Source organism: Octopus sinensis, linkage group LG1 (genome assembly GCF_006345805.1).
Source record: "Octopus sinensis linkage group LG1, ASM634580v1, whole genome shotgun sequence".
NCBI classification, from domain to species: Eukaryota; Metazoa; Mollusca; class Cephalopoda; order Octopoda; family Octopodidae; genus Octopus; species Octopus sinensis.
Genome location: NC_042997.1, coordinates 154,152,173 through 154,170,144, shown reverse-complemented (window position 1 = coordinate 154,170,144; position 17,972 = coordinate 154,152,173). Strand labels below are relative to the sequence as shown.

Sequence of the window (17,972 nt, the reverse complement as noted above, 5' to 3'; positions counted from 1 at the left end):
TGAAGATATTCAGCAGGAGGCTGTCAAGAATGAGGCGAAACTGGTAAAGGTACTTGGTGGCGAAGGTTTTTCCTGTTGAGGAAAATAAATTATGTCGCAGTGTACCTATATGTTGTGATCCTGAATTGGATAGGTTACTATGGCCCGTGGTCCCAGCCTTGGATGAACCTTGAAACTAACGTTCAAGTCGTTTGAGCAATGCTAGCGGTATATTCTCCACATAGTGCAAATGATGTACCGATCGCGGCGGCACTGGAGAGAGTAGAGTTTTAAGGCTTTAAGGTGGTCCCAGTAATCGAGATCAGTCATGCCTTCAATTCGTTCAGTGAGTGCCCACTGGGGTGACTCAATCTTCAAGATGTTTTGTTTTGTATGGGGAGACCACAAGGGGCAGCACTATCGAAGTGTGGCCGTACAAAGGAGGGGAAAAGTGGAATGATGACCGGAAAATTCTTAAGATCCAGGCGCTCATCCTACGACCTATATCGACCTTATTGTTGATGTGGGCACTCCAACAATTACACCCAGGTCTCTGATATTATTAGATGCCGAGAGCGGTTCCCCTGAAGGGAGAGAGTATGGCTGCTTTAGTATAGACTTTCTTCCAAAATGCATCAGCTCAAATTTTCCCTCATTTAGTTGCATTTTGTTTTTGTCTGCCCATTGACTCACAGCATATAGATCAGACTGGAGTTGAGTTCGGTCTTTTTCATTGATGATTTTCTGAAGTTTAGTGTCATCGGCAAATATTTTCACTTTGCAGTGATTTACGACGCTGGAAAGTCATTTGTGTAAATTATAAAGAGGAGCGGGTCCAAGATAGTCCCCTCAGGGACACCACTGGTGACTTTTGCTGCGCTTGAGTGGACTCCATCGACCATACTTCTTGTGTTCTATTCGCCAGGAAATACTTAATCCAGTGTAGAGGTTTTGGGAGATAGTTGACTGCGAGGGATTTATTTCCTGGTTTCATTTGTAGTTAATTTATATACAAGTATACCTCATAATTATGGTCTAGAGGCAATTCAGTTCTGGCTGGACTAATATCCAGAAGAAATACCAAAAAGGATCACTAAAGAATTCATTACTAAATCGGTTGAATTCATCCTACAAAATAACCACTTCATGTTTGACAATACGTTTTACCGTCAAAAATACGGAATTGCTATGGGTACAAGGGCAGCACCAGTCATTGCGAACCTAACAATGGGCTACCTGGAAGTAATAATATACCAGGAATCTTTATCTACCTTTGGAAACACCCTTCCAATACATTAAAGAAAACTGGAAAAGATTCCTAGATGACTGTTTTATACTCTGGAATGAAAACACAGATAAACTCCTAAAATTCAAAAACCTATTGAACAGCGTCAACCAAAATATACAGTTCACAATGGAGTACAACCAAAAGGAGCTTCCATTCTTAGATATAGTAATTAAAAATAAACCTAAAAATAGAAACGGACATATTTTACAAAACCACAGACGCTAAACAATACCTACATTTTTATTCATGCCACCCAAGACACACTAAAACAAACATCCCCTTCAGCCTTGCAAGAAAGATATGCACAATAATGTCAGAACAAAATACCAGAAACTTTAGACTGCAAGAACTCAAAAACACCATAATTGACAGACACTACCCAGTTCAACTCATACAGGATGCAATCAGACGTGCAACACAAATCGACATAGAAACCTTAAGAAAAGTTCAACACAGCAACACACCTTCCCCGAAAATTCTGCCATACATATCCACATACAACCCCAGAAACAAAGAAGCCTTCACCATCATCACCCAGAATTTACCAATACTGCATAAGGATCCCAAATTAAAGGAAATTTTAAACATACATAAAATCATTAAAAGCTACAAACAACCGAAATCACTAAAACAGATCCTCACAAAGGCAAAATTGTTTTCTGAAAAAACGGATGCAATAAATAGATATATAAGGCCATAAATAGATACATGCATGCATACATACATACATAACAACCTCTGTGTGTGTGTGTGTGTGTGTGTGTGTGTGTGTGTGTGTGTGTGTGTGTGTGTGTCACTGAAGCCATTCATACATACATAACGTTTCTCTCTCTCTCTCGCGCGCGCTTTTTCTCTGTCAATCACTCACACATTCACTCACTACAAAAACTGAATAAAAAGTTTCACTTCTCTCTCTCGCTCTTTTCTCTCTCTCTCTCTCTCTCTCTCTCTCTCTCTTTCTCACGCACACCAGCAACATTACTCTCTCTTTCTCTTCATACACACTAACAAAAGCAATTCACATACACACCACACATTTTGTCTCACCCCATCACACACACACACACACTCTCACACACACACACTCTCACACACACATGCATATGAATTCTTCCGCCTCACGCCAACTTCAAAAGAACTCATACAATCGCACTCTCCCTGTCTCTTTCGCTTTCACGCCGATTCAAAAGATCCCCTTTCCACCCAACCCCATATTCAAAATATAATTTTTTTTACGGAAACTGACGATCATCCTCAAAAATGTAAATAAACACACGTGGTTTGTAAATGGTTTGTAAATGACAGTCGTGCGTTCCCATATCGAAAGATCGCCCAATGTTTTAATTATTAGACAGAGGTCCAATAGAATAGCTCAAAGAAATAGACTACGTACAAATTCGTTCTTCACAACTCCTGAAGCTGTTTTCTGACTAGGGGTGGGGTCAGGAAATTTTCATACAGCTGGAGGCTCCAATCAAAACAAGGGACCCAAAATGATAAGGTTGAGAAACACTGTTACAGATTATGCCTAACCGAAAACGATCACAGCTACATCATCCAAACAGACCGGGTGAAACCGGGCTTAGCTACTAGTATATATATATATATATATATATATATATATATATATATATATATATATATATATATATATATATAATGAAGGGATTCTTTCAGTTTCCGTCCACCAAATCCACTCACAAGGCTTTGGTTGGCTCGAGGCTGTAGTAGAAAGACTTGCCCAAGGTACTATGCAGTGGGACTGAACCCGGAATCATGTGGTTGGAAAGCAAGCTTCTTTGCCTACACACACACACACACACACACACACACACACACACACACACTCACACACACATGGACATGTATATAGATACATACATACATACATACATACATACATACATACATACATACATACATACATACATACATACATACATACATACATATATATATATATATATATATATATATATATAACGGGAAGCTTTATGAAAATAAACAAAAGACGAAGGCAGGTGGAAAACAAACGAACAATTGTATTAGTATGGCGCTCAGGAAATATAAATAAAACAAGTCTTTAACGTTTCGAGCCTACGCTCTTCAACAGAAAGATACACAGAGAGAGAAAAACACAGAAAGAAGGAGAGAAAAAAATGCGTGCAGTAGCTAACGAATCAACATGGCGATCTGATTTCGGCCAGAGGTCAAAGATCAAACATGAGACGCGAGAGCGAAATAAGGGGAGATAATAGGGTTGATAAATGGGTTGAGGGACCAGCTAAAAGTGCGTGGGAGGGGTCTGGATGTGTGTATGTATAGGGTTGGTGTATGTATTAGTATGTATAAGGGTGTGTGTGTGTGTGTGTGTGTGTATGAGAGAGTATTAGTGCGTAGGATTGATCTGGACGTGCGTATGTATGGGGTTGGTGTATGTATTAGTATGTATTAGTATGTATTAGTACGTATTGGTATGTATAGGTGTGTGTGTGTGTGAGAGAGTATAAGTGCGTATGCGGGGTCTGGACGTGTGTATGTATAGGGTTGGTGTAAGTATTAGTATGTACTAGTATGTATTAGTACGTATTAGTATGTATTAGTTGGTGTGTGTATTAGTATGGCACATCATATGTGATGTGATGTGATGTGTAAAGTCATGTGGTGTAGTGAGGAGAAGAGGGGGAGGGGGAGAAGAGGGGGAGGAGAAGGGGAAGAGGAGAGGATGGGGGAGAAGGAAGGGGAGAGAGGGAGCAGAGGGAAGGGGAAGAGGGAGGGAGAAAGAGGGAAGAAGGGAAGGGGAGTAGGGGTGAAAGGATGAAGGACTGAAGAAGTAGGGGTCGGGGGGAGAAAGGATAGGTGAGGAGGGGGGAGGGGGGTTAGATGAGGAGGGGGGAGAGTTGAGACCAAATGGCGTATAAGAGCGAAGAGAGAAGATTAATTCCTGTTCACGGCGCAAACGGGAATCCGGATGGCCTCTGTGTAAGGACAAACCGAACACAGTTAGGTGTTGCAAGAGTCAATCCACATATGAACAGGCAAGAAAAAAACAACAACGCGAGGACGTGGAATAAGTACAGGGTTATTGGACGCTCAGGAAACGAAAGAAACGAAAGAGGATTTCACGTTTCGAGCGGAGCTCTTCATCAGAAATATAGGAAAGTCCAAAGAAAGAAAGACGGAGAAAGAAAATCGCCAACGATACACATACGGTCACATATTGAAATGACCGGAAGGGAATAGGTGAAGAAAATTTTCTTTCAAAGACAGGAGAATGCAAGAGGAAGTATGCGTATGTATGTGCGTGCGCGCAGGTCTGTGTGCATGTGTGTGTGTGTGTGTGTGTGTAATGATGGCACATGTAAGTGCGCGCGCGTGTGTGTTTGGTTGTGGCTGTTTATGTATGTGTGTGGTTGGACTTAATAGGAAGAATTTATAGTAAGAATATTGGTAGGAGTGGCTGTCTGTTGTGTGTCTACCAACATATGTGCGCAGGAGATTGGTCAGTAGAAAGGTACTGGTAGTTTGAAGTATGTGTGTGTGCGTGTATGTATATGTAGTATGTGTGTGCGTGTATGTATATGTAGTGTGTGTGTGTTTTGTTTGCAGTGTGTGTTGAGTCCGTACGTATGTCTGTGTGTGTACGAGTAGGTATGTGTGTACGCACGTGGTTGTGTCTGTGGAGTAACTGTACGTTACTCTGTGTGTGTGCACTTGTGTGTCCTTGTATGTGCATGTGTACATATGTGTGTTTGTACGTGTGTATTTTGTGTGCGTGCATATGTGTGTGCATGTGTATCTGTATGTGCGTGTAGTTGTGTGTGCGTGCATGTGTGCGTGTGTATGTGTGTGTGCGTATGCAGCTATGTATATGTGTATGCGTGGGGTTGTGGGTGTTAAGTATGTGTGCATTCGTGTGCGTGTGTGTATGTGCGTGTGTATACGTGCGTGTGTGTGTATGTGCGCGTGCGCATGTGTGTATGTACGTTCGTGTGTATATGTCTGTGTGAACGTGGGGATGTGTCGGGTTATGTATGTTTTGTTGCGTGTATGCGCGTGTGCTTGAGTATTATGAGTATGTGGTTGTGTGTACGTGTGTACGTTTATGTGTATGTGTGTATATATATAAGTATGTGTGTCTGTGTGTGCGTGGGGTTGTGTGGGTTAGGTATCTGTGCATTACTGTGCGTATGTATCACACTTAGATGAAGTTAAAGGTTGCTACATCGCCATCATCTTCATAGGATCTTCAGAGAACCTAGCCATAGCCGCAATGAACTTTGCAAAAATTTCTGATCTCAATCAATCTTCTAACAAGTAATAATGATTTCAAATCTTGGCACAAGGCCATTAGTTTTAAGGGGAATGAGGTTAAAGGATTACATACCCGTCCAATGCTCAACCAGTACTTACATTATCGACCTGAAAGCATGAACGGCAAAATCAACGGAATTTGAACTCAGGACGTAAAGGAAGGGAAGAAATGTCGCTATGCATTTTGTCCAACATGCACATGATTCAGCCAACTCGCCGATGTAACGATTCTGTTAGCTCCTGTCTGATTAGTAACAATGGTATCAAATTTTGGCACAAGGTCTGCAATTCCAGAGGAGGTCTATGTTGGTTACTAGCACTACGAGAATCATTGATTAACGATTATTCACGAGTCTTAACTTAATGCTTAACTGGTATTTATTTTATAGGCACAAGGCCTGAAATTTGAGGGGAGGAGCCTAGTCGATTATATCACTCCATTGCGTAACAGGTATTTATTATCGATTCCTAAAGGATCAAAGGCAAAGTCGACCTCGGCGGAATTTGAATTCAGAACGTAAAGACGGGCGAAATGCCGCTAAGCATTTTACTCGGCATGCTAAAGATTCTGCCAGCTTACCGCCTTCCTCTGATTAGTAATAACGAAAGTAAAAACTATTGATAATTAATGGATGGTTATGTATGATAAAGAATACGAAGAAACATAAATAGAAAAAAATAACATACTATGTCCCTCAACTCAGAGTCAAAAAATATCCTTCAGATGACACTTTCAGTGTAACAGCTAGCTCTGCACAACTCCAGTAACACATTCTTAAACTCATTCTCTGTGTATTTATAACCCAATGAAAAAACTCAATACACGCTCTATCAAAATATATACCCAACACCGTAATATTTGAATAACCGTTAAATCCTATAGCGGAGAAAAAGGAAATGCCATCGCGCTCTTACTCTTTCTCTCCGTTTATACTTCAACTTTTGGAGAACAAATAAAAATGGTTCAATGCATTTCTGTATCTACCTCAATTCTTGTAAATGGTTTGAAATTCAACATCACCCTGAAAAGAATCGGTTTAGATGGAAATAGGTAATGAGATTGAAATCTTATGATTTTATTATCTACAGAGTTAATGCAATATGTCTTAAAAACGAATCTGCGGCTGAACTAAAATTATTGCTTCAAAGAAACTAAATATGAAATGGACTTTCTGCACGCACTTCTTCATAAATAAAAGAGTCGGTCCAATGGCGGTTGATTTAATTTTCATTTTCATTTTCATGTTCGATCGCTTGTGATTGCCGCTTTAATAATGTGTGCATAACTGGAAAATTCCTGTAGCGACGGCTTTATAAGAAGCCGATTTTGGCGCGATTAAGCCGAAAACAATTCGGTCGTAACTCGCTTCAGTCGTGGACAATTCTCCTCTCAAGCTGTTCTCATAGCTCCATACTCAAGCCAGCGCGATTTTCCTGATAGCTATTTTCACTGCTATATATTTGACGCTGTCAAATTTATTCAGATTTAAAGTTTCATAGGAAATAGAAATGATACCACTCAATGATTTGTTCAGTATATATATATATATAAAAATATATAAATTATAATTTTTACTTACATTCTTCTATTTGGTCACCAATCAATACCATTAAACTGGTGCAGTAAAGATATATACTAACAAAAATAAATACAGATGTCAACGCACGACCTTTCTCTCCATAGAAATCAAACATAATATCTTGATAACTTGATCTTTGGGTTTTATCTGAGGCATATGCTACAATAAACATTGAAATGAACGAACAACCACAAATAATCTGAAATGAAATAATAAAAGGAAAATACGTATTTAAAAACGTAGAGATGTGATGTTCTTATATTTCAACATTCATCATCTTTAAACTCGTAAGTTCGTTATCATGACAGTACAGTCTCTTTAACCATGTAATCTCATACCGTATTGTCATATCTGCATTATATTCCATACAATGTGAGAAATTGATATCACAATAAGATAATATCTAAGTATTTGTTTGGGTCAAATATCTATAGACATTACAGTTATTTAACAGAGAAACATTTTAAAGTTTGCTATATATATTTAGACAGTAAAATGATTTTAGAAATAACTACAACGGAGCAGGCTCTACGTGGTCACGCTACCTTATTAGAAAAGTAGCTTAGTCTTCACTTAATCATATTCTACCAAATTAAATAAGGAAATAATATTTTGGATATTGTAGCCCTACATACTGCTAAAAGGCGAGGAGATCGCGACTGAAATGTCACTGGTGCCTCTTTAGCAAGCCGTCTACCTGGACATTTATACTTCAGCGTGAAGTCTAACTCACACGTTATCTCTAACGGTAAGCAGTAACTGTAACCCAAAACTCTAACTATAACTTAAAAACCCTGACCCTGACCCTTAACCCTAATCCAAGATCATAACATAACCCAAAACCCTAACCCCATTCCTAACTCAGATCAGGTCATCTGACAATCTGGACTACAGATACTGCGGTAGATCGCACGCAAAAGTAGCAACATGGCATTAATCTAATCATAGATTTGTTCGAGCAGGGCTGAATTGGGGATAAGCCACAACAACTGCATAAAGACAAGCCAATGAGTATGATCCTACGCTGTCGGTCATATTTCTCAAACCACACCAACACTCTTTAACAGAAAAGCTTCTGTGTAAAATAGTCCTATCTTTAAAATAGGATGTATGTCGGTTGATGAGGATAGCATTGAAACTTAACTTAGTTCATAAATATGCATTAACCAGTATGATTGTGATCTCTTAAAGATTTCAAGATTAGAAAGTAAGCAATTCTTATATCTTTTCTTATGTGTATTAATACCAAACGATGAAATATAAATTGAACTTGGCGATCAAATATTTTGATCGTCCGTTCTCAGCTGCATTTCTGCACCACAAATGCATGAATAAAATACACAAGCAGCTCATTGATAAGAAATACAGGGTGGGTGTCTCATAATGATGGGGCACATTTTGAACGCAAGTAAATAGAACTGGAACAAGCTCAGATATTAAGGAAAGTGTATAATAGTAGATCACTTATATGTGCCCCATTATTATGAGACCTTGTATTTGTACACGAAGAAACAGAAAATATACTTACGCAATGGATGCTGATGGCTAACGCTAAATTGTCTACTTGTTGATATGCTTCAGGAAGATTTATTATACCAATACCTACTGTTGCATTGACTAAAAGAAAACCAACAGTACACTTCGTAGATTCTGAAATAAATACACAATAAAGTAAATACTGAGAAAAAGGCAATTACTTTTATTCATCATATCATGTGGAAATGCATAAAGCAATTCTGAAATCAGTGTTTATATATATAGCAGACATATTTCGCTTTTCGAATGGAAATTTCTCCTACAACGAGTAAATGTGGTTTATATTCCATAGGATAGAAGAATAGTTGTGGTTATGGAGTTAATTCGAACTACATTCGATCGACCACTGAGTCATACATTGCGCGACTGTGGTCTACTATAGATTACATCCAACAAATGACGTGTGTAAAATTAGGTAGGCGGAAACTGCATCGAAGCGAGTTGCGTATGTATGTATGTATGTATGTATGTATGTATTTTTCTCTTTCTCTTTTTAAGTAGAATAAATTTCCACTGACCCCCTTACTTGGTAACAGGGGGGGGGGTGAAGGAAAGCAACATATTTTACACACCATCCTTTAAATATTAGGAGGGTCTTGAAGATTTTTATAGTCTCAGATATCGTGATCATTTGTAGCAAATGAATTAAGGAGTTGCGTTCACTCACCAAAATCCCAAGTTTAGCCATTTTTTGCTCCAGACCGGTCGCTCCAATAATATTAGGTATCAACCTGAAACTGTATTTTGAGTATTGGATTTGCAAACTCTTTATCAATGGTAACCACATCTATTTCTAGAGGCCAACTGATTTCCAGAACAGATCAAAGGTTTTCCTTGTGGTCTCACACAGCAATATATGACCGGGTGTGTTTTAACTTGGTTGCTGTTTTAATTTTTAAGTTTCACCAATATTCCTTTTTTGACCAATCGGTCACAATATGCTCAACTTCATCTGTAGGTGATTTCTTCTTTGTTATCCAATTACAGACTGTTCTGGCAACTACATCATGCCTTTTGAGAAGATAATATCTGGAACACATTCTCATGTAGTTGGCAATAACATGAGTGATGTCTTCGGCCTTTGTCTTTCACATTTGTTGTCAGTCATTTGTTGTCTATCAACGACTTTTGTCTTTAAATGCTGTAGGTACTTAGTGTGAATCTCATGTTGTTGTACTACATGGAAGTAGCTTTCGAAGTGGGATGTCATAAACTTGTCAGTACTCCATGCCAAGCTTTTGACATAACTCCTTTCTATGGTTGTGAGTTCCATGCCAAGTATTCATGTGCTATCTTTATAGTGAACCGGTCCCTTTTTTATTCTGTTCTTATAAATAGATTTTACCTATGCGCCTTGGGAGATATATGTATCAGTTGTTATTTCATATCTCAAGTTCATTAGCTAGTTTAACGTTATGGGTTTCGCGGTCACAAACTTGGGAAAGATAGTTACTGGCCTCGTTCCTCTGTTGAAGTTGTTATTTCAGTGTCAAAATACGTGCTTCATATGACATTAATACAGATGTGAGACACAGCCGCCATCTTTGCGTAGGAAGAATAGCCTCTCTCTATCTCCCTTAATGTTCAAGTTTCCTGTAACACTGAACAGTTTGCGAGTTCGAACATCTATCTTATTGAGTGCTTCTACTAACCAGTTCAGAAGACCAGACGTAGGCGTGAGAACAGGCTTTGGAAAGGCGTTGTGGGCAATATGCTTTTTGTAAGGTGAGTATTCTGGGTCCTCTCCTTATTTATGAGTCCATTATGTAGTCTGGAGTTTAGGTTTTTGAATCCCGTATCATTAAATCGCCTCTCTAGTCTTTTTTCTTTTCTGAGCTCTTTCTGATGCCGCGTCAAGTTGTTCTCTGTATTACATTTTATAACTACAACGATCTGTGAGATACATTTTCGCAGAAATAAAATTTTATTCTTTAAGTTACGTACCTATGCTCCTTCAGGTTTTCCACTTGAATCTCGATTGCGTGGTCTCAGCTCTTAGTAACATAATAGCTGAGATATATGTCAAAGTATTAATAGTTTTATAGGTTTCTTTTCATATATAACTGGACTGTGTGATCTTCTAGGCAAGTGCTCTACATCAGATAAGGCAGCAGCAGAACTGCTCTTTAATCTGATGGATGAGTATTTCCTGACTCAGCTAGTGCTTGAACCAACGAGACAGAATAAAACCATCTTGGATCTGGTATTGACCAATCACTCTAGCTATGTTCACAGCATTTCAGTCGAAAAAACTCTCCTCTCAGACCACGACATGGTACTCTGCAATCTTAATTCCCGACATATAAAAACCAAACCAGCCAATCCCACTCCATGGCACCCATTTGACAACATAAACTTCCACAAAGTGGACTGGGGAACAATCAGAAAGGATCTGTCTTCCATCGACTGATCTTTTACTCTCAATTCCCCTCATGTTGAGACCGCGTGGCAGCACTTTGAAACCATTGTCACCTATACATGCTCTAAACACGCTCCTAAGAATTCTACTAACACAAACAGAAACCGGCTCCCTAAAAAGAAAAAAACACTCATCAGGCGCATCAAAAGACTCAACAAAAAAATCAACCAATTAAAATATTCCCACACACAACATCCACATTCAACAAGAATGAAAAGACTAGAGCTGGAAAAACTTCATCTGCAGACTAACATGAAAACCTCCATTGAAAATCAAAGAGCCGTGGAGGAACAATGGGTAATCAAAAACATCAAACAGAACCCAAAAGTGTTCTAGTCTTATGCAAATAAGCATAGAACCACTGTCTCACCCATTGGGCCATTGATTGATGATAACGGCATTCCCCAACACGATGCTAAAGAAATGGCAGAAATACTGCAGAAACAATACTGCTCTGTCTTCCGTGTTCCCACTGATATTGATGTGAGGGAAACGAACGAAGTTGACTCCCAACACAAAATCGCAGACATAACCTTCACTGCCACCGACATCGTAGCAGCAATAAATGAGGTCAAACATTACTCTGCTGTAGGCCCTGATAGATTTCCCGCTAGTCTCCTAAAGGAATGTAGATATCAACTTGCAGTCCCTCTGACCAACCTCTGGAGAAACTCGTTAGACGCAGGTTATATACCGAAACAGTTTCTATCCCAGTCGGTCATCCCGGTTTTCAAACAGGGAAACAGATCCCTCGCAGTCAACTATCGCCCAATCTCATTCACCTCCCACATCATTAAAGTGTTTGAAAGAGTGTTAAGATCAAGGATAGCTGACTTCCTGGAGACCCACAAACTCCTAAATTCAAATCAGCATGGCTTTCGCTGCGGCAGGGACTGTCTAACACAGCTCTTACACCACATTGAAGATGTACTCAAAGCCTTGGGAACAGGTTCGAACTCTGACGTCATATATCTTGACTTCAGTAAAGCGTTCGACAGGGTAGACCATAACATCCTACTCTCAAAATTAGCAAATGTTGGAATCCGTGGAAAAGTTCTACGCTGGATTCAGTATTTCCTGGCGAATAGAACACAACATGTTGTAGTTGATGGAGTCCACTCAAACCCAGCAAAAGTCACCAGCGGTGTTCCCCAGGGAACTGTTTTGGGTCCGCTACTCTTCATAATTTACGTAAACGACCTTTCCAGTGTCGTACATCACTGCAAAGTGAAAATATTCGCTGATGACACTAAGCTCCAGCAAATCGTCAATGAAGAAGCAGACCGAACTCAACTCCAGTCTGATCTATATGCTGTGAGTCAATGGGCAGACAGAAACAAAATGCAACTGAATGAGGGAAAATTTGAGCTGATGCATTTTGGAAGAAATTCCTCACTAAAACAACCATACTCTCTTCCTTCAGGGGAACCGCTCACAGCCTCTAACAATATCAGATACCTGGGTGTAATTGTTGATGACGATCTCAGTTGGAGTGCACACATCAACAAGAAGGTCGATATAGCTCGTAGGATGAGTTCCTGGATCTTAAGAACTTTCCGGTCCAGAGAACAAGGTGTCATCATACCACTTTTTTCCTCCTTTGTACGGCCACACCTTGAATACTGCTGCCCACTGTGGTCTCCTCACACAAGACAAAACATCTCCAGAATTGAGTCACCCCAGAGGGCTCTCACTAAACAAATTGAAGGCATGGCTGCTCTCGATTATTGGGATCGCCTTAAAGCCTTGAAACTTTACTCCCTCCAGCATCGCCGTGAGCGGTACATCATTTGTACGATGTGGAAAATATACCGCCAACTTTGCCCAAACGACCTAAACATTAGCTTCAAGGTTCATCCAAGACTTGGACCACGGGCTATACGTCCCCTGCCAAATTCAAGATCACAACATACACGTACACTGCAACATAATTTCTTTTCCTCAACGGGCCCTGCCCTATTTAACATTGTCCCGAGGGAGATCAAAGAGGAAAAGGATCCCATCAACTTCAAACAGAGTCTGGATAGATTCCTTCAAAGAATACCAGATAAGCCACCCATAATTGGATACAACTCACCCAACAAGAACTCACTACTTGAACAAAACTGGATACAACTCACCCAACAAGAACTCACTACTTGAACAAAACTTGACTTAAACAGGATTCGAATAATCCTATCAGGTGGTGCTATTAAGTTAGACATGGCCTGGACCAATCTCTGGTCGAAACATATCTAAGTTTATCTAAGTTTATCTAAGTTTCGGATATATGTTCACTATTTCGTTTACTGCCTCTAATTCTAATTTACTTGGTTCTTTACTTATGCCTGGTGTTGTATGGCCTGTCATTTAAATTAAGGTCGTGGACCTGTTGAAATATATCATTCCAGATCACTCATGAAGCGTCCATAAGTTTTTGTTGTTCTTCGGTTTGTACAGTATAGGTATAGATTTCAGCTATATTGTTGGTGCGTGCATAAGCATGGCGCCTTCATTATCAGACGTACAGACATATGCGGCTGTTTAAAAATGCCGTTTTGAACGTTTTTTTCCATAATTATGCCGACTCCTCCAGCCTAAATGACTATCTGTCATAAATGAGAGGAACTTCTTTTTCGTACCAACTTAATTGAAAAGACGGATCTTTTCGGTTTGAACGGCAGTTTTTAACATAATTTCTAGGTAACTAAAAAATTTTAAACTTCGTATACTGGTAGAATGTATTTATAAAACATCTTTTTCTCTTGGCTTTATTGAGAAAATTCTATAGTTTGTAAGATATTTGGTCTTTAATTTCTTCAATTTCTGCAATTCCAACCAATCACTGGCGTCTATTGAGTTAAAAAGCATTCTGTGCCGTATGAATATGTCCCTCGTTTAAGAAACAGATTAGGTTATTTACATTTGTGAAGAAAAAAAGATACCTTTCCCCCACCCCAAACCCTAACTAACCCTAAATCTAAAATAGATTGAAATGCAATTCAATCTATTTTAGATTTAGGGTTAGTTAGGGTTTGGGGTGGGGGAAAGGTATCTTTTTTTCTTCACAAATGTAAATAACCTTATCTGTTTCTTAAACGAGGGACATATTCATACGGCACAGAATGCTTTTTAACTCAATAGACGCCAGTGATTGGTTGGAATTGCAGAAATTGAAGAAATTAAAGACCAAATATCTTACAAACTATAGAATTTTCTCAATAAAGCCAAGAGAAAAAGATGTTTTATAAACACATTCTACCAGTATACGAAGTTTAAAATTTTTTAGTTACCTAGAAATTATGTTAAAAACTGCCGTTCAAACCGAAAAGATCCGAAAAGACTTCTTACTAAAGATTTTCGTTTCATCTAATGATCCATCAGATTATTTAGAAAAGAAAATGAATTTTCCAATATATATTTGAGAAAACGTGTGAATAATTTAAGATTCGGCATAAAATGAAATATCTGGTGAAAAAGAGGATTTATAAATTTCTTTTGCAGAAGTTAAAAAACAACACAAATATAAAAAAAGAAAAAAATGGGAACTACCATATTTTATGTTCAATAAAGAGACAGAGAGAGAAAAAGAGAAAGCGATATGGAGAATAAGAATGAGGAGGAGGAATAAAAGAAGAAAAGATGAAGTGGCAGGAGGAAGACGAGGAGATGAAGGACGAGAAAGGGAAGTTGAGGAAAAGAAGTGAGGACGAGAAGAAGGAATGTAAGAAAAGGAAGAAAAGACGATGACAGCAACAACAAAGACGCCGATAACGACGACGGCGACTTCTGTGATCTGTTCATATGGTTCGGCATTAAAGAGGATATGTTTTATGGGATAGTTCTGTATCACAAGTGTTATTACAAATATAAAAATAGTTTACCTGCATTATTTTTTGCTTCTGTTGTGTTAATTAAGGAACTGGAATCATCATCTGTTGTACTAATGGAACTATCATTACAAGCATTCAAATCCTTATCTACTGAACGGTAAAAGTTACTCTGCTCATTGAAACCAGAATTGCGCTCCTTTTCACTGTTATGTAAAATCTGTGATCTTTCCGACATAATTATATTGTTTCCAATATGATAAGTTTTTTGGGGGTTTTTTTACCAATAGTTAGTGTATACAGACTAATTCTCCTAGATACACTCAGATTTTGTATGATTTTAGAGAAGTATGCAACCTATATTAATGTTTCAAAGTACATGACATACTGCAGAAAACTAAGAGTTACAATCTTATATACAGAAATATATTTTCCATTGTTAGTCAAAATGAATTAAACATTTTAGCATTAATAAATTATTATCATTCGATTTCAATGCTCTTACAAATTGTAGTGAATCATTTGTTTAACAAATAAACATTTTAGCTCTGTATTATAAGATATCGATTATCTCTCCATTGTTTACCAGCTTCATAGCTGTAACCCTTGCAGTTTTTTATGAATATAGATCGAGGTAAAACTCATGAAAATAGTTGACGTTAAATATCGTTAATAATCTTGTCCTGTGTTACAGAATGCCGCTTAATGTATCCAGTGTTATTGTATTCATTTTGGCCTTCATGCGTCAGTTTTCTTTTTATAACAGCATCCTCCGCTCATCTGCAATTGCAATACATCAACCAATCTCTGAACCGATCACCATCGCCTACCTGCCACAAATGTACAGCCTTTCAACTAAAATTGGGCAATCATTACATGACACCTGTCACATACCAGGTATGCTCGAAACTAAATAACTTAATTGTAATTTTGTATGTTGTAAACATTCCTTATCAATATTTATAAAGGTACTTCAAGGACGTTTTAATGAGTATTATATATCCATAAAAGGCATTGAAGAGACATCATACCGATAGATTCTTCTAAATTAGAAGTCCGAAAGGTGACAAGTTACTTCTTTGTAAATTGCGAGTTAAAAAAGAAAATGGAAAAAATGAAACCCAAAATGAAAATTTACCCTAAGTGTCATAAAACGATCGATGATATAAATAAATTTGGTTTATATTTTTTATAAGAAAAAGAAAAGAAAGAAGTAAAATAGCGAGACAGGTTTCAAGAAATGAAATCCCTAGATTAAAACCACCTCTTAAGGGAGATGGCAACAACCGTGAGAGGATGAGATTTAGCAGAAAGTGGAGTTACTCAATTATGTTAAGAGGAGACATAAGAGATGAATGTTCAACAGAATAACAACTATGGAAGAGAGAAAACGGAAATAATGCCCCTGCATTGTGAGTTTTCCAATGGGAAAGCATCGGATTGTGGTTTAAATAATTTATTTAAACGACACTTGCATTTACCTCTTGTATACACCAAAAAATTCACTACATGACATTACCAACTTACTTCGAGTTGGCGAAGAAGAAAATAACATGAGGAATACTATGTCGATATGATGAGGTGGAACCTGGCATGTTTTATGTCTGTGAGTGCATTGATCATTCAGTGGTGTCTTCTTATGTTCTGCGTCTGTTACTGTGTTGGGTCGTTCATGCTGAATATGTGGTTCTATGTTGTCTGCTTAACTGGTGCAAGGCTGTCTCTTGACAGTTCGCCTGGTGATGGCTCTCTGTCTCTATTGTATGTCTAACTGTATTTATAACGGACATGACAGCTAGAAGGATAGACATACCACAAGAGTAACTTTTACCCATGTAGGTGGCCTCCTGTCCACTTGAACCTTAAATGACACGGCTCAGATCTTAGGTCGAAGAGAAAACGATCCATCACTTTTTGACAGGACCAAGAAATTTCTTTCGCGCCTGTTTGGCCAGTGGTGGATCAGACGAGCGAGAATTCTTAGATTTGGTTTCGAATCTCAGCTCGGAAAAAGGAAGTGTCAGTTTTTACAGAAACAACCTTTATAGCGGTTGATTTCGCCGTCGGTCTAATATAATCAGTGAGATGAAAGAGTTTACATGGGGACCACTAAACTACTTTAATTCGTTTCATTATCTATTGTCATCAGATTTCTTATTCTTGCATATATACGTAGCACTAGACTGGTTTCAAACAAGAAGCATTTTTTTGCAAACTAAAAGCAATAACTCTTTTAACCATATGACAATGATACATATATACTTACTACTGTATATTTAGTCTATTCAAATTTATTGTAGTTCTTATTTAAAGTGAACTGCCTGGCGATACCAGTGCGTTCGTGTGATCTACAAGAATTTGTACGCACTCATGGTGTTGAGCGTGAGACAATTTTTGACCAAAAATGGCATTACTTACCCGATCTTGCTTCCAGCAACTTTTTTGTTCCCCCGAACAAAAAAATCTTAAAAGAAAACGTTTTGCAGATATAGAAGAGGTGAAGAAAAAAAAAGACGGAAGCGTTAAAGCGCATCACTTCGCAAAATTACCAGGACTGGTTCAAACAGTGGAAAACGCGTCTAGACCGATGCATTGCTTCAAATGAAAAATACTTTCAAGGCGATAAAAGTGTAAATATGTAAAACTGAGTGACTAAAATAATATTGTAAAATTCCGATTTCTTTTGGGTACCACCTCGTAGTTCAAGTTCCGCTAAGAAAGTTAAAACTCATGAAAATAATTGACATTAAATGCCGTTAGTAATCTTGTCCTGTGTTGCAAAATACCGCTTATGTAACCAGTGTTATTGTGTTGGATAACCTTTTTTATTCATTTGGCAGCTGTATTGGATACTTCCTGTATTCATTTTGACCATAACAGGTCGCTTTTCTCGTTATTACAATGCTCTCAACACATCTAGTTTAGTAAAAATAATCAATACATCAACCACTCTTTGAATCGAGCTTCATACGTTTCCCCAAATGTGTAGCCTTTCGATTAAAATTGAACATTTAATATTTATGTGATCTTTTACATGAAACCTGACA

The 17,972-nt window shown here is 38.2% G+C and overlaps 1 protein-coding gene across 2 annotated transcripts in view; it reads right to left on the bottom strand.

Moving 5' to 3' along the window:
* LOC115226200 (putative sodium-coupled neutral amino acid transporter 8) overlaps positions 1-15,749 on the bottom strand; it is a 44,350-nt gene extending 28,601 nt beyond the window's left edge. For both annotated transcript variants that reach the window (XR_005000556.1, XM_036505728.1), the window contains exons 1-3: positions 14,980-15,749; positions 8,690-8,811; positions 7,162-7,360 (exon numbers count right to left, since the gene is read on the bottom strand). Coding sequence is in view for 1 of the 2 variants with exons in the window: in XM_036505728.1 (XP_036361621.1) it covers positions 7,162-7,360; positions 8,690-8,811; positions 14,980-15,163 (505 nt within the window). In the remaining variant the exon portion in view is untranslated. The remainder of the gene's footprint in view (positions 1-7,161; positions 7,361-8,689; positions 8,812-14,979) is intronic.
* Between the last annotated feature and the right edge of the window lie 2,223 nt (positions 15,750-17,972).